Here is a 20,302-nt window from a genome sequence, read left to right as displayed (position 1 = left end):
ACAATTTTGAATGCTCAGAAGATAAAATGCAAAAATTTTATTAAAAAAATGCATAATGAATGACAATTATATTTGCATGTGGAGAAAATAGAAATCGTGGATCATTTTTAGTTTATTTCGATCAAACAAATGATTTAAAGAAATGTTTTGTTTATTCGTCAGTATTTGGCATAAATTCAATGACAAAGATAATTACGGATTAGCCGCTCTTCATAATGCAGCAAAATATAATAATAAAGAAACAGCAGCACTTCTTCTTTCAAATCATGCAAAAATCAACGAAAAAGATAAAAAGGAAAAAACAACTCTTCATTATGCTGCAGAATTTAATAATCAAGAAACAGTAGAGCTGCTTCTTTCAAATCATGCAAAAATCAACGAAAAAGATAAAAAGGAAAAAACAACTCTTCATTATGCTGCAGAATTTAATAATCAAGAAACAGTAGAGCTGCTTCTTTCAAATCATGCAAAAATCAACGAAAAAGATAAAAAGGAAAAAACAACTCTTCATTATGTCGCAGAATATAATAATAAAGAAACCACAGAAATTCTTCTTTCATATGGTGCAAAAGTCAACGAATATGATAATTCGGAAGTCACATCTCTTAATAATGCAGCAAAATATAATAATAAAGAAACAGTAGAACTGCTTCTTTCGCACGGTGCAAAAGTCAATTGGGCAGTGAACTTTGCTCAAAAAGAAATGGTATAACTTCTTATTTTGAATGGTGCAAATATCAATCTCCCGAATTTCTCATACAAACACCTCTTCACCTTGCAACAATATTGAATGAGTGAAACAGTTTTCAATTTTTGACCTAATTTGGAATTCTTGATGAAAGTATAAAAGTATGGAAAAGTAATAAAAATCATTTTTACGATTAGGAGCAGTACGAAAAGCTAAACATTTTTTTACTTCTAATAAAATTCATCTTAGAAATGAAAGCGAGGTATTATATAAGGAACTATATTCTTTGCACCATGTGAAATAAGAAGTTCAGCTGTTTCTCTAATATTTTTTTCTGCTGCATAATGAAGAGCGGTTCTTCCATCATTATTTTTTTCATCGATATTTATACCATGTGAAATAAGAAGTTCAGCTGCTTCTCTACTATTACCATATGCTGCATCATGAAGAGCGGTTTCTCCATCATTATCTTTTTCATTGATATTTACACCGTGTGAAATAAGAAGTTCAGCTGTTTCTCTACTATTATTATATGCTGCACTATGAAGAGCAGTTTTTCCAACACTATCTTTTTCATTGATATTTGCATCATGTGAAATAAGAAGTTCAGCTGTTTCTCTAATATTTTTTCTGCTGCATAATGAAGAGCGGTTTTTCCAACATTATCTTTTTCATTGATAATTATACCATGTGAAATCAGAAATTTGGCTGTTTCTTAACTATTATTAGATGCTGCACCAAAAAGAGCGGTTTCTCCATTATCGTTTTTTGCATTGATATCAGCACCAAGTGAAAGGAAATATTCCCAAAAGGGTGGAATATTAAACATCGATGAATAAGCAAAACATTTGCTAATATCATTAGTTTGATCGAAATAAACTAAAAAGGAATCGAGATTATTGTAAATTTCGCATTCTTCTAAACTGATCTCTAAATTGAATTCATTCATCAAGAATGTAACAAAATCAATGTTGTGTGAGATAAATGCATACTTCATTCATTCTTCATTTGGAGTTTGATATTTCAAACATCCACTCATTATCTCTTGATTTCTTCCTAAAAATGAAAATTGTAAACATGTTTGAGTTATTTCTGATTTAAATTTCGTTCTTAATAACTTGAAACAATCAACTGCTCCATAGTAACAATATAAGTCAATGAATGAAAAATTATCTGTACTACTTTCATATAATTTGTTTTCAAGTTCTTGATCTTTATCAAAAACTTCTCTTTCGGTGAATGAAATAAATCTTTCTAAGTCATTATTCATAATTATTGTTGTAAGAATATCCAGATCTTTTGTGTTATTTTTTTCGAAATCACATGACTTGCCTAATTTAATTCCATATTCTTTGTAAAAAAAGAAGTTTGAAATAGGATCAACACTATTGATCTCATTGACATGTTAGTCATCACATATGATTTTCACAAGAGATAAATATGACTTTGTATAGCGATTATTACTCGGAATGATATTCAAAATATCTTCAACAATGCGTTGGGGTAGGAATCTATTTGAGTCGATCAATTCTGTTTGGACCTTTTTGTAAATCTTGTTGAGTTCTTCTTCCTTTTCAGTTTTAAGCTGATACAATGCATCATACAAATCGATGTAGTATTTGTACATATTTCGCAGTTCCCCATATTTGTTTAGATGAATGTATTGATCAGACATTAATGGGGAACGCATTTGTAATTTACCAGATAAAATATCTTTATTATTAATTAAGAGAAAAAATTCAATGTTATACATGGAATTAACAATGATATCACGGATTTCGGATCATTATGTATTTTTATTACGTTTATTGATATAAAATGGTATAATGTCAATAGTAAATTAGAAATTATAAGATAGAATCAGGATTGATAGCAGAAATTTGGTCTTTTGTAAGGAAAATCTTTTGATTCTCTTCTTTCCAGAAAGGAATGCAAAGCAAAGGATGGCGATCGCGTGTTAATCCATATCTAAACCTAGATGATACAACACGGATGTCATCTGTTGTCAATCCGTCGACTTTTTCGACGATATCTTCTTCGATACTCTTTGGATGGCGTTGGCTGTACTTTTCTCCACCAGAATTCTTTGGAGCAATACGTACTTCGCCAATAAACTTGTAAAGATCGCGTCTGATGATTCGATCTGAGATATTTTTCGCTTTTTCTCCGTATTCGTTCAACTCTACTGAATAAAGGATACGGTCATCGTACTGAACGAAGACATTTGGATCCTGCGTAAGTTCTGTAATGTCGACTTTCTCAAAGAAGACGTCGAAAATATCCATAATCATTAATTCGATTGCTTGAACAACTCTGTGCTTGTAAACCCGCTCTGCCATATCATTGAAGTTATAAAAGAACATTTCGATTGTTGGTATTTCTGAAAACTTCCAACAAAGTTGATCATCAATTACACGGCTGTTATAAATAAGTCTGTCATAAATGAATGAGCCAGTATTCAATGCACGATTCATATCACGTGAAAGGTAGTCGAATTTATTAATAAATTATTAACATCAATATCACATTGCAAAAGTGCACATGGAATTAGATGGAATTGTGTATTTATACTCTCATCTTTCTCGAGTTCTACTTATACCACGTATTCTGTACAGAATGTCTTTCAAGCAGATAACTATCCTCTCATAATTGATAACCATTCTCCGCATTCTTTTAATGTGAGTTCTCATTCGTTCAAGAGCATTTGAGAGTCCTTGCGCAATCAGTTTGTCACGGAAAAGGTGTTCTCATTTTCTTGGTTTTCTCAAGAACAGATAAAATCCATTTGTTTTAAATCTTCAGTCTGCAATGGAATCAATATTTGTATCAAGAAGAGAATTAAATGCTTGTGTATGTCTCCCAGAATGGCATATCGTTCCGCATTCAAGAGTGCCATATGCATTCTTGTAGCTTTCCTATGTGTCATTCTGGTAGATATTACCTATGCAAGTCTCCAGAATGATATGCGGTGATAAACAACAGTACACTGTTGAAACTTTCGTGTCAAAGTTCCGCAATAAGAATAAAATTGCAATTTAACATTCCAAACTCTCTAAATTAGACAAATCAATAATAATTTTTAAATTTCTCAAAAAATAAATGATATGGATTTAATATTCATAGCTTTGCGGTATAATATCCCCCATTGGAATGAAACAATCTGGATAAAAATGTGCAGATTCAATACCATAACATGGTAAGCCTTCATCTGCCCAATCATCATAGAAAACTGGATTCTTCTGATAAATACTGTCTTCTGAAAAGTACTTTAACATCTCCTTAACAATCTTCTTTTCAAGCCAACCAATTGGATCGCGAAATCCGTCAAAATTATATAAAGGGCAGTAACAATAGGGCATTATAACGAGTGATCCTGGACTTATATCACCATACTTTGATACAACAAAGAGACTTGTTCCATAGAAAAAGAAGACACGATCTTTGAAAACTCCTCGAAATGCAATCACAGGTTGATAAAATTCTCCTTCAGAATCTATAAATTTTTTCTGCTCTCCATTTTAACATCGAATAAGAAGTCATACTTTTTCTTTGGGATCGGATTGTAAGAAAGACTGTAATCTTGAAATTCATAATCTTCTTTAATATTAGAATATTTAGTATAAGGGTTTCGTTTGCGAAAAAACGTACAATACGTAATTTCACTAAAAAAACATTTAGCTAGCAATTTCGACCTTTGACTCCACTCAAGACGTCACTTTTTTAATTTTGCGGTATCATATTTTTGGAAAATCTTTATAAATATTATATAAAAAGTCTCTTTAATATCTATATTTCATATTTTTATCGATTTTTAAAGTTTTTGCGAAAAGTATTCAATTATTTTTGCTATTTGGTCGGGTAAATGTCAGATTTGCGACATTTTCTGATATGATATTCAGATTCTACGTTGATAATAATGCTTATAGAACCCTCTTGCTATTGTGTCAAAATTGCGAAACCGATAGCAAAAAATATCTCGCAATATCAAAATTGAGATATTGAGTGAATTATGCATTATAGAGATTAAAAATCTGATTTGTGAAAACATCTCATCAGTTTCTAGCTAATTCAAAAATCTTTACTATCTTATTCGATTAAAATGAAAAGGGAATAGTTTCATTATGCTTTAAATGACAGCCTTATAATATAATCATAGTTTTCGCTCAATATGCAGCATTTTTTTTTCGAAATCTATGGTCAATATCCTAAATACTGATTGCTTTGCATTCATATCTCTTACATTTTCTATACCCACATCACTATTCATTGCTATTCCTATCTTTTTCATTTTTGTTTGTTTCTCATAATTTCAGTAGTATATGTTGAAGGGTTTTGTGACTTTTTTTGTTACGTCTATATATAGATGAAGGTATATTTTCACATCTTCTATATATAGATGATATAAAAATTTTTTCTTACGTTTTTTAAGTCATGAATTCGTAAGAAAGCGCGACATTATTAAATAAATTAGTAATAAATATTATATACTAAACACATTTTAAAAAATTAACATTAATTTTAAAATAATTTATTTTTTTATCTTTTATAAAAGAAGCTATATATAGATGATGTCAGATATTCCGCGATTAATTAAACATTGTTTAAATCCTGAATGGGTTAAACTTCAATTTAAAAATGAAGATTGTGAATTATTAAATGAATATGAAAGCCAAAATAAGCTAATGAGGTATAAATATAATGATAAAAAATATTTAATTCATGGAATCAATGGAGTCATAATCAAAGACCTCATAAACGAGAAGAAGAAATTGAAAATAATGAAATGGAAATCATTGATGACATTAAAGAGGATGGAATTCCTAAATTTTGTAGAAAAACCTTTAGAACTAAGTTAGGAGCATATAAACGTAGAGTATTAAATCCTGAATATCTTAAACATCAATTTAAAAAGGAAGACTGTGAATTATTAAACGCTAATGAATATGAAAATGCTAAATCAAAACTGAGATATAAAATATTGGAAGTAGTAATGAAAGTGTAAGATAAAGATAAAGTTTATTCAGTTTCATATAATAACTGGCACACGTTAGGGATAAGAAAACATTTAGGAGATTATGGGAAATGTTCTGAATTCTTTAAATCTAGTATGTACGAGAGAATAAAAGAAATTAGAAATAATTATTTTCATGAATGAAAGATTCACTACCATAATGAAATAAAAAATAATTTTTTTAAAAAATAAACTTTAAAAATTCATGTCTTACGAAAAATTAAAACTTAGTTATGTTTATTATTTTATTTTTTAATTTGTATGAAATGAGCGTCACAACTAACAATGTTAAAAAAATGGGATTCACAAATGAGGAAATAAAGGATATATTAGAGGAGGCGGGTTATGAAGTTGATAAATATTATTTAAGAAATTGTAAAAAATTCGCGGAGTTCTTAAATGAATTTGATTATGATGGAAAAATGAATAAAGATGATGTTATAAATTTCTTATATCCCACATCTAAAGAAGAAAAACCAAAAGAACCTGATGTTTTCCCTGAATATTATGAAGAACGGATTAAAGATGATGAATATGATGAGATTGAGAAATTGGAACAATTAAGAAATGAAATAGATGAAAAAATTAAGGAATTGAGAAATGCCGAGAATGAAGTAGAGGGTTTAATGAATATCCCAGCTTCAGAATCAGCAGTTCAAAAATCACATGGGGAAAGATATAAAAATTACTTTTTGGAATCTACTAAAAATTTATTAGATGGTGATATTGACGAAACACTTTCAGAAGAAGGCACAAAATTTATTCATAAACATAAGTTACAATTTATTGACGATGGAGATTATCCGTGTATATTACTTTCACCTCCTCTTGATTCTGAAAAATTCAAAAAAGCACTAAAAATGACATATGCAACAAATACGATTAAGAAAGAAGACCATGATATTTACACAAATTATTATTTAAATAAATGTACAGGTGTTGATAAAGTTTTTGATTTTAGATAAAATATCAAAAGAAACATTGGAACCTATAAAATTTTATGTGATTGTGGTTTCATTATTGAAGATACCAATAATGTTTCATATGAAAGAACAGCACCAAAGGAAGACGAAGTTGAAAGGTCTATACCATTCGTTATTAAGAATATAAAAGATATGAAAACTTATAACATTATATTTATTCATTTATTTCAGAAAAAATGGAAGCAACCCATAAAACATCATCTCATCATTTTATAGCTATTCATACATTCCTTTTCAAAGTTGTGAAATTAAATAAGACAGGAATTAGATTTAATGTATCAGGGTACGCATTCTTGAGTAAATTAAAATGCATTCGTCACGTCGCAGATGATAAAAATTTATGTGTTCTTAATTCATTTTATGGACTTTAGCCCTGGACTTTAAAAAAAATAAACTTTATTTTTATTTATTTTTTAATTTTTATTCTTACATAAATGAACAAAAATGGAACAGCTAAAATGAATGATAATCAAATAAGAGCCGAAGGTAGAAGGTTATTTAAACGCTTCTATAACATTCCTGATGGTGTTAATCCTAAAACTCGTAGAAGTTATTTAAATGAAGCCATAGATGCATATGAAGGATTTGACATTTCATCAGAAAGTGAGAGGTTAGCAAGAATGTTAAATGTTAATATTGATTTCTATTATTGTGATCCTCAACCAGAAGACGTAGACATTAACAAGGTAGACTTTCCATTAGTGGAATTCAATAATGATAGATCCAGAATTTGAAACAGTAAATATTTTATTAACACAGAGTCCATGTGGAAAACTTCACGCTGACAGAATAACAGACGTTGAAGCACTCACAGGATATAAAGTTTGCCCTTTTGCAAAGAAGAAGTATATTCTATCCGTGATGATCCAGAAAGGAAAAACCAAAGAAGATTTTTAAACATTGTGAGAAATGTAAAGAAAATAATGGAAGATTAATTCAAGACGTTCAATTGCAAAACACACAACCATATGCACCACATATTACGAAACAGAAGATATATCAGTGGTATTAGCTCATAATTTGCAGGAATATTATCAACCGACAAGATATTATATTACTTTTGACTTCGAAACATTAGAGACTAAAGAAGAATTACAACTTTCTGAGTGTGCAACTTTGAACGCTTACTTAAAACCATTCATGGTATCATCAACGGTTAAATTAAACGATAAAACATATACGAGGAATTTTTGCTTAACTTCGAGTGATTCTTTTATTTCTGATTGGATTGAGTTTTTATTTTCAACCTGTTCATTAGTTGCTAAATCAAATATTGAACAATATGAAGAATTAATGAAGTATACATTAAATGAAAACAGAAGGAAGCATTTAAAGAACTTCTAGATGAGAATTAATAAAGTGAATATCATAGGTTTTAATTCGGGAAAGTTTGATTTAAATTTAATTCTTCGTGATTTAAACACTGCAAAATGGAAAATAAAATCAATGCTGGGTTCATCTTCACAATTTAAGCAAATCATTGTAAAGAAAACAAACGTTCCATATGAATTGAGATTTATTGACATCAGAAATTATATAGCGGGTGGGACATTAGACCAATTCACTCAAGATTTCGGAAACAATAAATCACGTGTTAAATCCTTTTTCCCTTATCAATTCATCACATGGGAAAATTACGAAGAAGAATTATATAAAAAGGAACCATTCACTCAAGATTCATTTTATTCAGCATTAACTCAAGAAACTATATCAGATAGTGATTATCAAATATATCTCAATGATGCTAAAAATTTTAAGAATAGATTAGAATATTTTATTCATTATTGCAATAAAGATGTTGAAATTATGATTGACCCAATTGATAAAATTATCGAAGAAACATTTGTTTATAAAATTGACATGCTTCATAATCTTTCTTTATCATCGAATGCATCAATGATTCGTTACGCGTTAGCATATAAGAACTTCAATCCTAACGAAACATATCCAGAAGAAGAAAATGTGGAATCAAGTTTTGAATTAACAAAAAAGTATTGGAAATATAAAATTGAATCATATAAGAAACAAGATGAAAAAGCAGAAAGGGATACTAAAAACAATGTTTCAATGGATGACTATCAATACTATCACGATTTAATCCTTTCATCTAAATGCAAAATGTGTGGTAAAGCGTTTACATATGCAAATAAACCAACATTGGATAGAATCGATAATGAAAAACCACATACCAAAGAAAATTGTCAGTTAATGTGTTGTTATTGCAATGTCGTAAAATCAAATAAAGATGAAGATGTTCAACGTTTAAGAATCAATTTAAGAAATTATGCATTAAAAAATAATTTACCAATGACTTTAGATTCAGTTGAAGCTTATCACATTCTCCGTAATGGAATTACTGGTGGTCTATCAAATGTTCAACATCGAGTAATCTTAAAGGAATCACGCACATTAATAAACTTTCATATAATCCAGAAACTAAAACTGTATCAAATGAGGACACCACCAACATTATGACTCATTTCGTTGGTGTTGACTTTAATTCATTATATCCTTCATCATTTTCATCTAATCCTCATGATTTCATTCAATATACTGACCATAAAATGTATATGCCGGGAAGATTGAATGGTGTTATCATTTGTGATACAGCAACAAAGAAAGCAAAAGCACTGGGAATTATTAGAAGAAAAATACTTTATTCGTGGCTGAAGTAAAGGGTCACATTGATGAAAAATACATTAATGATTACATAAACTTTTTACCGATAATAAGAAACTTAGATATTATCACAGATGAAAAAACAATTGGCAGTTTTATGTATAATTACATGAAATCAAACAATCTACCAGTTGACCAGAAACAGAGAAATTAACTCAGTTAGCATCAACAACACCAATATCAACCATTTTCTTCTTATTATCTTTGGTATCTAATAGACAGATTTCATTTTATCATTGATGACATTCAATCAATTTTAACATTTACGAAAAACACTTGTTTTAATGAATTTGCGAACAAATTTATGAACGAAAGACAAAAGGCTGAATTAGAAGGAAATAAAGGAAAAAGTTTATTTTGCAAGATTTCACTTAATGGATCATATGGTTACGATGCAATGAATACACAAAATTACGCAAAGACTAAAATAATGAATGCACAGAAGGCACGCGTTGCATGTATGTCAAATAAGTTTAAAAACATAAGAGAAATAGGTGAAGATACATATCAAGTGATGCTAAAGATAGATTTTATAGATGTGATACATGTTTACAAGAGGCATTCTTCACTTTAGATAATGCTAAATACTGGTATTTGGTTTTCATTTATGATTTTATGTATAAATGCATGGATGTTAATCGTTTTCATTTCATTGAAGGTGATACTGATTCATCTTATTGGGCAATCGCTGGCGACCCAAATCTTCCTAACACTCAAGCATTTCAAGCAATTGTTACCGATAAACAATTTTATGATAAAAACATTTCAAATTCGCACCTTTTGATTTCTTCTGTTTTGATGAGAAATTTAAACCTAAATTAAAGAATAAAGCTGAAGAAAAAGCACATGAGAAGAAGTTATTGGGTTTAGCAATTGAGAAACAAGGTGATAACATGGTTGCTTTATGTCCTAAATGTTATACATCATTCAACGGTTCAATTGATGGAAGTGATTTTAAAAAGATTGCACAAAAAATGAAAGGAGTTAGTTTACGACAAAAGAAACAATGAACACCTAAAAAATATTTGGATATAATAAATGATAAATTGATATTTGATGGTCAGAATATTAATTTACAACTTAAAAACGGGTTGATGACTCGCTTAACAATCGGTAAGACTGCATTAACAGGAGCACACACTAAGGCTGTATGTTGTGAAAATGGATGTTGTATGCCGTTTATTTAATGAAATGCCACAGAAGAGACAAAAGGAACTGTTGAATGATGGGCACCCTTAAACATTTATTTTATTTTTATATAAATGAATAACACAGATTTAAAAAGATTGATTGATGATTTAGTATTTAATCAAAATTTTCTTGATTATTATGATTTAAAAGCATATCTCCAAAAATATAATAACAATATAACGGGCGATGATATGGGTTATTATTATCCATATTATAAAAATGAAATTTTGAAATATCATGATAAAATAATTTCTAAAATTAAAGACAAAATTAAAAATAATGAATATATAAAGGGAAAAACTAAATCACAGCTTAAACAGTTGAAAGATTTCAAAAATAAAGTATTAACAGAAGAAGATATTGATGAATTATATAATTATATAATCCTGAGCCACAAAAACCAAAGCCAAAGGAACAAAAACAAAAGGAACAAAACACCCAGGTCCTTCAGACCATAAATGATGCACAAGCTTTAATTTATGATTCATTAGTTAAACCATATTCAGCCCGACTTTTAAATGAAGATCAACTTTTGGAATTCATCCTTCAACATAAACTCGAAGCGGGAAAGTATATCAAACTTTATATACAGCATATTTAAAACAAATGAATAAAATACATCCAGAATTAATGAAGGGAGGATTGAATTCCAAAATCAAAGCAGATAAAATTAAAACCACTTACAAACCAAAAACCTCCAACAGTAGTACCTCCTCCTTCAGTTAATCCTTCATCATTCACTTTATTATATCCATTTCAAAACATTTAGAAGCAAAAAGATTTTAAAAAGGATTTCAAGATGTTAAATAAACCAATGACCCGAAAATTCAACCATTAAAGGAAAAATTTAGTCGACCTTCATTTGCTCCATATCCATATTCATACGAAATTGATCATCTGGAATATTCAAAAGGAAACGTTACTTATTTATTTGCCATTAACATTAACACTAGATATTTATATTGCATTCCGGTGAAAGGGAAAACAGAACAGGAAACAAGAAGAGCTATTCAATACTTACTAGATCATGAAAGAGTAGATAATATCAGGGGTGATGGTGATAAAGGATTTCAGGCAGCTATGGCTCATTATTTCCCACAAATTAATTTTTACTTTTCATCCTCTCCATATACGTTTCATAATAAAATAGTTGATGCGGTAATGAGAACTCTTAGAGATGCGTTAGGGGTTAACGGTCAGATATACTGGGATGGAAATCATGACTCCATCATACAGCAGTTAGTATATTATACAATAATACATGGCATAGAACTATAAACATGAAACCGGTGAAATGAAAATGATATTTCAAAAGAATGGGAATATATTAGAAAGCAAATGGAAAAGTTAAATGATGTTAAACGTGAACAAATTAATTCGGGGCTCATGAATTTTAAACAAGGAAATAAAGTTTTAATTCATCTCGATTATGGAAAAACTGATAAATCAATGACAAAAAGAAGACGAAGATTTGACACAATAGCTGAATTTGTTAGATATATTAACGGCAATGCATTAGTTGAAGTTGACAATAAATTAATAGAAATTCCGATTTATTTTATTACCCCATTATATTTAAATAATATTTAATTTTTTTTATTTCGTAAGAAATGAGTGACAACAAAGCAGTCAAGAGTCCAGACAATGAATATAAAAAGAAACTAAACAGAATTAAATCAAAAATATGCTATTACAAAAAGAAGTCGCAATGCGGTGGGGTTGAAAACGATAAAGAAATAATCGAAAAATTAGAAACTTACCGTTCAATCCTTAAACTGAGTGAAGCAAAAATAAAAGAATTTAATAGAATAAATAAATTGGTTGGAAGAGATGAATTTAATAAAGATGAATTTTTAAACTCTATCCAAATTTAATTTTTATTCCTCTTCGACAACATCTCTCTTTCCATCATTACTGCATAACCACATTTTCTCAATTTTAGTGGTTTGTTATTTTTAACATGTTCTTGCATCATTTTTATCATTTCCTCCCTTGTTATGATTCGTGGTAAATTTTGAGCTTGTGGGGTATTCATTTATGATAAAAATAAAAATTTAAATTATGCCGTTCTAAAGTTTGTGACAACATGACATTTTGACAACATCACAGGAGGAAGGCAGTTATGAATTATTTTTGAAGAACTGAAGGTGTCACCATGTCACCATGTGTCACCAGGTCATTTAACTTCTCTGAAAAAATGTGACAACATGACATTTTGACAACATCACAGGAGGAAGGTAGTTATGAATTATTTTTGAAGAACTGAAGGTGTCACCATGTCACCATGTGTCACCAGGTCATTTAACTTCTCTGAAAAAATGTGACAACATGACATTTTGACAACATCACAGGAGGAAGGTAGTTATGAATTATTTTTGAAGAACTGAAGGTGTCACCATGTCACCATGTGTCACCAGGTCATTTAACTTCTCTGAAAAAATGTGACAACATGACATTTTGACAACATCACAGGAGGAAGGTAGTTATGAATTATTTTTGAAGAACTGAAGGTGTCACCATGTCACCATGTGTCACCAGGTCATTTAACTTCTCTGAAAAAATGTGACAACATGACATTTTGACAACATCACAGGAGGAAGGTAGTTATGAATTATTTTTGAAGAACTGAAGGTGTCACCATGTCACCATGTGTCACCAGGTCATTTAACTTCTCTGAAAAAATGTGACAACATGACATTTTGACAACATCACAGGAGGAAGGTAGTTATGAATTATTTTTGAAGAACTGAAGGTGTCACCATGTCACCATGTGTCACCAGGTCATTTAATTCTCTGAAAAAATGTGACAACATGACATTTTGACAACATCACAGGAGGAAGGTAGTTATGAATTATTTTTGAAGAACTGAAGGTGTCACCATGTCACCATGTGTCACCAGGTCATTTAACTTCTCTGAAAAATGTGACAACATGACATTTTGACAACATCACAGGAGGAAGGTAGTTATGAATTATTTTTGAAGAACTGAAGGTGTCACCATGTCACCATGTGTCACCAGGTCATTTAACTTCTCTGAAAAAATGTGACAACATGACATTTTGACAACATCACAGGAGGAAGGTAGTTATGAATTATTTTTGAAGAACTGAAGGTGTCACCATGTCACCATGTGTCACCAGGTCATTTAACTTCTCTGAAAAAATGTGACAACATGACATTTTGACAACATCACAGGAGGAAGGTAGTTATGAATTATTTTTGAAGAACTGAAGGTGTCACATGTCACCATGTGTCACCAGGTCATTTAACTTCTCTGAAAAAATGTGACAACATGACATTTTGACAACATCACAGGAGGAAGGTAGTTATGAATTATTTTGAAGAACTGAAGGTGTCACCATGTCACCATGTGTCACCAGGTCATTTAACTTCTCTGAAAAAATGTGACAACATGACATTTTGACAACATCACAGGAGGAAGGTAGTTATGAATTATTTTTGAAGAACTGAAGGTGTCACCATGTCACCATGTGTCACCAGGTCATTTAACTTCTCTGAAAAATGTGACAACATGACATTTTGACAACATCACAGGAGGAAGGTAGTTATGAATTATTTTTGAAGAACTGAAGGTGTCACCATGTCACCATGTGTCACCAGGTCATTTAACTTCTCTGAAAAAATGTGACAACATGACATTTTGACAACATCACAGGAGGAAGGTAGTTATGAATTATTTTTGAAGAACTGAAGGTGTCACCATGTCACCATGTGTCACCAGGTCATTTAACTTCTCTGAAAAAATGTGACAACATGACATTTTGACAACATCACAGGAGGAAGGTAGTTATGAATTATTTTTGAAGAACTGAAGGTGTCACCATGTCACCATGTGTCACCAGGTCATTTAACTTCTCTGAAAAAATGTGACAACATGACATTTTGACAACATCACAGGAGGAAGGTAGTTATGAATTATTTTTGAAGAACTGAAGGTGTCACCATGTCACCATGTGTCACCAGGTCATTTAACTTCTCTGAAAAAATGTGACAACATGACATTTTGACAACATCACAGGAGGAAGGTAGTTATGAATTATTTTTGAAGAACTGAAGGTGTCACCATGTCACCATGTGTCACCAGGTCATTTAATTCTCTGAAAAAATGTGACAACATGACATTTTGACAACATCACAGGAGGAAGGTAGTTATGAATTATTTTTGAAGAACTGAAGGTGTCACCATGTCACCATGTGTCACCAGGTCATTTAACTTCTCTGAAAAAATGTGACAACATGACATTTTGACAACATCACAGGAGGAAGGTAGTTATGAATTATTTTTGAAGAACTGAAGGTGTCACCATGTCACCATGTGTCACCAGGTCATTTAACTTCTCTGAAAAAATGTGACAACATGACATTTTGACAACATCACAGGAGGAAGGTAGTTATGAATTATTTTTGAAGAACTGAAGGTGTCACCATGTCACCATGTGTCACCAGGTCATTTAACTTCTCTGAAAAAATGTGACAACATGACATTTTGACAACATCACAGGAGGAAGGTAGTTATGAATTATTTTTGAAGAACTGAAGGTGTCACCATGTCACCATGTGTCACCAGGTCATTTAACTTCTCTGAAAAAATGTGACAACATGACATTTTGACAACATCACAGGAGGAAGGTAGTTATGAATTATTTTTGAAGAACTGAAGGTGTCACCATGTCACCATGTGTCACCAGGTCATTTAACTTCTCTGAAAAAATGTGACAACATGACATTTTGACAACATCAAGGAGGAAGGTAGTTATGAATTATTTTTGAAGAACTGAAGGTGTCACCATGTCACCATGTGTCACCAGGTCATTTAACTTCTCTGAAAAAATGTGACAACATGACATTTTGACAACATCACAGGAGGAAGGTAGTTATGAATTATTTTGAAGAACTGAAGGTGTCACCATGTCACCATGTGTCACCAGGTCATTTAACTTCTCTGAAAAAATGTGACAACATGACATTTTGACAACATCACAGGAGGAAGGTAGTTATGAATTATTTTTGAAGAACTGAAGGTGTCACCATGTCACCATGTGTCACCAGGTCATTTAACTTCTCTGAAAAAATGTGACAACATGACATTTTGACAACATCACAGGAGGAAGGTAGTTATGAATTATTTTTGAAGAACTGAAGGTGTCACCATGTCACCATGTGTCACCAGGTCATTTAACTTCTCTGAAAAAATGTGACAACATGACATTTTGACAACATCACAGGAGGAAGGTAGTTATGAATTATTTTTGAAGAACTGAAGGTGTCACCATGTCACCATGTGTCACCAGGTCATTTAACTTCTCTGAAAAAATGTGACAACATGACATTTTGACAACACAGGTACGAAAAAGAGGAAGGCAAAAATAAATTCAAATCATACTTTATAAAGCTTCATTTACAGGTATTTCATCGTCAGTAAATGAATCCTCATTATCGTTTGGTTCAACCTGTTTATATAATCCTTTCATTTCTTCTTTCAAAACATAACACCATGTTTGTTTACCGTCTATTCTTACCTGTTTCCTATCACATTTATCCTTAATGCTCATTTGGAAATTCTTGTCTTTCATGTCTGATGGTTTGCAGAATAGAGCATTTTTACACGTCATACCTGCACACAATTCATCATAATGTGTATTTATCCATACATCTAAAGGATTTGTTGATAACTCGATTAAATCTTGTTTGGCTTCAGTCATCGGAATGATTCGTACATTAAATGATGAAAGGTCATATTGCATAAAATATGTTAAAAGGTTATCATAAAATTCCTTTGTGCATGAATTCATTAAATTCTTGAAGTAATCAAATTGACCCTTAAATTTACCATTGACCCTTAAAACCACATATCTTCTGTCTCCAACTTCAATTTTGACAGGGTAAACGTTGTTAGTTACGAAAATGAAGTTTGCAACATTCTGTGCTGTTCTTCTGGGTTGATTCTTTTCATTAATTCTAATCTCATTATCCGTTATAATTGATTTCAAAGCGTTGAAGTTTGCGAGTCTATCTTCGCCTACATTCTTGAGTTCATTAAGTACAAGAAACATTTTATTTTCAACTACTGAGTTGAAATTACCCGTTAGCTCACCTATTTCGGTAATGTTTTTACATGAATAACCAGCGAGAAGTTCAGAAATAATGTCTGTAAATCTGTTTTACCTGTTCCCTGAAGTCCTTTCAAAATAATTGCTGTTTCATTCTTGATTCCAGGATGTTGAATCATTGATGCAATCCAGCCGAGAAGGTATTTATACACTTCATCGTTATTATCACAAATGGCTTCTTTAATGAAATCCATAAACATCTCAATTTTTGAGTAATCAGGCTTTTCAAGAATGTTGTATTTATAACCCTGAAACGTTGAGAAAACATCGGGGGAATCAGATTTAAAGCAAACACCCTTAACGGTTAATGAAGACAATTGATTTAGTAGTACATCCCATGCTGTTATGGTTTTACCTTCTTCTTTAAATAATTTAATCATTTTGAGTGACTCTTTCATGTTTGATTGAAGAACGAATGATATTTGATTCATTTTGTCGTGTATGTTGTAATCTTTCTGAATGAAGTATTTATTTCCACAATCTACAAAACGGATTACACGTGATAAATCCTCAATTACTTCAGAACTGTTTTTATACTGATGATTTTCAGCCTTGCGTCTAATATCTGTTATCAAAAACGAGTCATCAAGTTTGATATCAAATGTTATTTTTGGCTTACGTAATAAAGGTAAAACATATTCATCATAATATTCCTTTTGATAAAGTTTTAGAATCTTCACCAAAACAAATGGAGAAGTCATTAAATGTGCATATCTACTACGTGCTTTTTCAAAATTACTTTTTGCATTTTCTGTTAAATTGCAGAAGTTATAAACGTTATCGTATGCTTCATTAATTAAATGATTAGGTAACGAATTAATTGCTTGAAACAGTGTGAATAAGGTTATTTCTTTTTCTAAATTCATGTTTCCACCGTCATTATGTACTTCAAAATCACTAATGCCATCAACTATGCTCTGGGCAAGTTTATCGTCAATGTTTACATCTTTGTTTTCATTCATGATAGTCTTTATTTCTTCGTTCTTCTGTTCAACTCTTACCTTAATATTCAAATCATTTAATATATCGTTTACGGTTCTAGTTAATGTTGAATCATAACTTCCACGAATGAATGAGTATGTATTGATTGGTTCTGTTGCATTCTTGCGAACTCTTGAATCAGCCATAACTACTAAAGAACGCTTTGAATCATCCATAGAAGTCATTATGTCAATATCGTAATCATTGCAGGAATAACATTTAATCATTCTGTTCGAAACTGCATAGAAGAAATTAGTGTTACAATAAATGTGAAGACCTCCTGAAGCGGTTTTAACGATAACATCTTTATCCGAAAGTTTTGATAGAATGTCTTTTCTAACTGTTTCTTTAAGTTCATCATTGTATGATTTATTGATATCAACATCTATAATCGTTAAATTTAATATTTTATTTACTAATAAAGCCATACCAGTTTTCCTTCCTCTTCCTCCATCGTGTTTGAGGTAGTTATGTAAATCAATCATGTTTTCACCAATTCTTTCGTTGAGGGTTTTAGTTTCTGCCACAACTAATTCCTCAGCTAATGAATCAATAACTTTTTCATCAGAAACGATATAGTTGCTGTTGTTGTTTGTTGCTGTCATTTATATAGGAATAAAAAATAAAAATAATTTTAAAACTAACTTTATTTTTGGGCTGCATCAAATTTTCGTAAATGTTGTCAAAATGTCATGTTGTCACATTTTTTCAGAGAAGTTAAATGACCTGGTGACACATGGTGACATGGTGACACCTTCAGTTCTTCAAAAATAATTCATAACTACCTTCCTCCTGTGATGTTGTCAAAATGTCATGAGTTAAATAACCGAGTGACATGGTGACACCTTCAGTTCTTCAAAAATAATTCATAAATACCTTCCTCCAGTGATGTTGTCAAAATGTCATGTTGTCATTATTTTTAAAAGAAGTTAATTGACCTGGTGACACATGGTGACCTGGTGACACCTTCAGTTCTTCAAAAATAATTAATTATTGAATGACCTGAAAACATTAACATAAACATTAACGTAAACATTTATTTCTGTAGTTCATCCATTACTTCATTACCTAATTAATTACAGACATAAAATATATTTAGTTCATTCAATGAACTCTATACCATGCGAATACAGTCATAAATGGTGGCATGTATTCTTTACTTTGTCCCGTTGTTTGTGTATATCCTGAAACAAAATGTGTATGGTTTCCTTCTCCCTGAGTGTCACTCCAGTAACAATTTATAGCAAACTTAACGTCGTCTTTAACATCATATCCTTTACCTTTTGTCATTCCTGACCAATCCCAATATCTATGCTTATGCCAACCCGCTTGAGATGTACTTAAATCTATGTAGTGACTGTGTGCAGGTAAATTTTCACCTGAAATCGTTTTACTTCCACCTGTTTCCTTTGAAGAGTTTGCACAATACAAAAACCTGTCGACTATTTGTTCCCATGCACCAACACCAAACATTACTTGAGGACCTCTTGCATCCATAGATGTATAAATAGAACCTACTGGGTTCATTAAATCAAACATATGAGATATTATAGGATTGTTCTCTTTTGAACTTAAGATATAGTGCAACTATTTCAGGTTTCTTCTGGTTTGTGTCAGAATATTTTTTATAATATAATCTTATGTTTTCAGGGTAGGTAAAATCTTGACTATAATATTTATTTCTGTCATCTGTATATAATATACTAATTCTCGTTTTTTTCTATTGCATTATATCTTTTATATCTATAATAATCTAAATATAATGTTAGTTTTTGTTCATCTACATGTGGTGTTCTGTCGTCATCTCCATAGTCCATAATAATATGGTGCTGGAGCTGGGTCAGCCAACGTCATATCTGCCATTTCATAAACTCTTAAAATTTCTTTTGTTCGTCTCCATATAAGTTTAAGTAGCAGTTGTTGTCTAATGGAACTTTACTTGTGTGCCATCATTCTTTTATAACTTACATACATTTCATTGTTATTTTTCGGAATGAGTTTCCACCGTATACCATTTTTTAAGGAGTGTACAAACTGCCATCTAAAATATTTATTTTCTTCATTGACAGAAAAACAACCAACAATAGTTTCAATATTTTTTGTTGTTCCTATCAAACTTTGGTATATTTCGTTAACATATGTTTTATCTGCCTTCTTCATTAACTCATCGTTAACATATTCCTTATCCGCTTTAAGGTCTAAACATCCTGAAACCCATCCTGTATCGGCTTTAGTTTTTAAAATCTTTGATGTCCATTCATGATACCATTCAACCTTTTCTTTAATTTCATTATCTTTTTCATCAACATAAACCAAATTTGCCTTCTTATTTAACTCACTATCCACATATGTTTTATCTGCCTTCTTCATTAACTCATTTAGGAAACCTTCTATGAATTCCTCATTTAAATTAAATCTTCCAATCTTCAAAACTTTGGGAAATGCATTTAATGCGTAATATCTTTGTTCTTCTGGTGGAATTGATGTTATATCATCCGTTATACTTTAATTTTAGAATTCATAAATAAAATTTCTTTTATATTTGATATCACTGCACCACCTTTGCAAACGAATTCGAAATGGTCATTTTTCAATACTATCTCCAAATCTCCATATTTCAACCTTTGCGTTTGTTCT

The 20,302-nt window shown here is 30.9% G+C and overlaps 2 protein-coding genes and 3 pseudogenes across 5 annotated transcripts, besides 1 other annotated feature; 3 read left to right on the top strand and 2 right to left on the bottom strand.

The window, feature by feature from the left end:
* Window positions 1-2,468: 2,468 nt before the first annotated feature.
* TVAGG3_0230690 (dGTPase protein) lies at window positions 2,469-3,174 on the bottom strand (the record flags this gene model as incomplete). The annotated part of the gene is made up of 1 exon (XM_051227323.1): window positions 2,536-3,162. One exon carries the CDS (start codon window positions 3,160-3,162, stop codon window positions 2,536-2,538), a length of 627 nt encoding a protein of 208 aa, XP_051112309.1.
* A 2,709-nt stretch (window positions 3,175-5,883) lies between these two features.
* Window positions 5,884-20,302: part of a mobile genetic element that runs on past the window's edge.
* TVAGG3_0230670 lies at window positions 7,976-9,009 on the top strand (annotated as a pseudogene). The gene has a single exon. A coding segment is annotated over exon 1 (1,034 nt).
* Window positions 10,624-12,142, top strand: TVAGG3_0230660 (annotated as a pseudogene). The gene has a single exon. A coding segment is annotated over exon 1 (1,519 nt).
* Window positions 12,163-12,426, top strand: TVAGG3_0230650 (uncharacterized protein; the record flags this gene model as incomplete). The annotated part of the gene is made up of 1 exon (XM_051227322.1): window positions 12,163-12,426. One exon carries the CDS (start codon window positions 12,163-12,165, stop codon window positions 12,424-12,426), a length of 264 nt encoding a protein of 87 aa, XP_051112308.1.
* On the bottom strand, window positions 15,959-18,270 carry TVAGG3_0230640 (annotated as a pseudogene). The gene has a single exon. A coding segment is annotated over exon 1 (2,312 nt).

This window comes from Trichomonas vaginalis, chromosome IV (genome assembly GCF_026262505.1).
Source record: "Trichomonas vaginalis G3 chromosome IV, whole genome shotgun sequence".
NCBI classification, from domain to species: domain Eukaryota; phylum Parabasalia; order Trichomonadida; family Trichomonadidae; genus Trichomonas; species Trichomonas vaginalis.
Note: the sequence above shows the minus strand (reverse complement) of the source record. Positions and strands in the feature narration are given on the sequence as shown.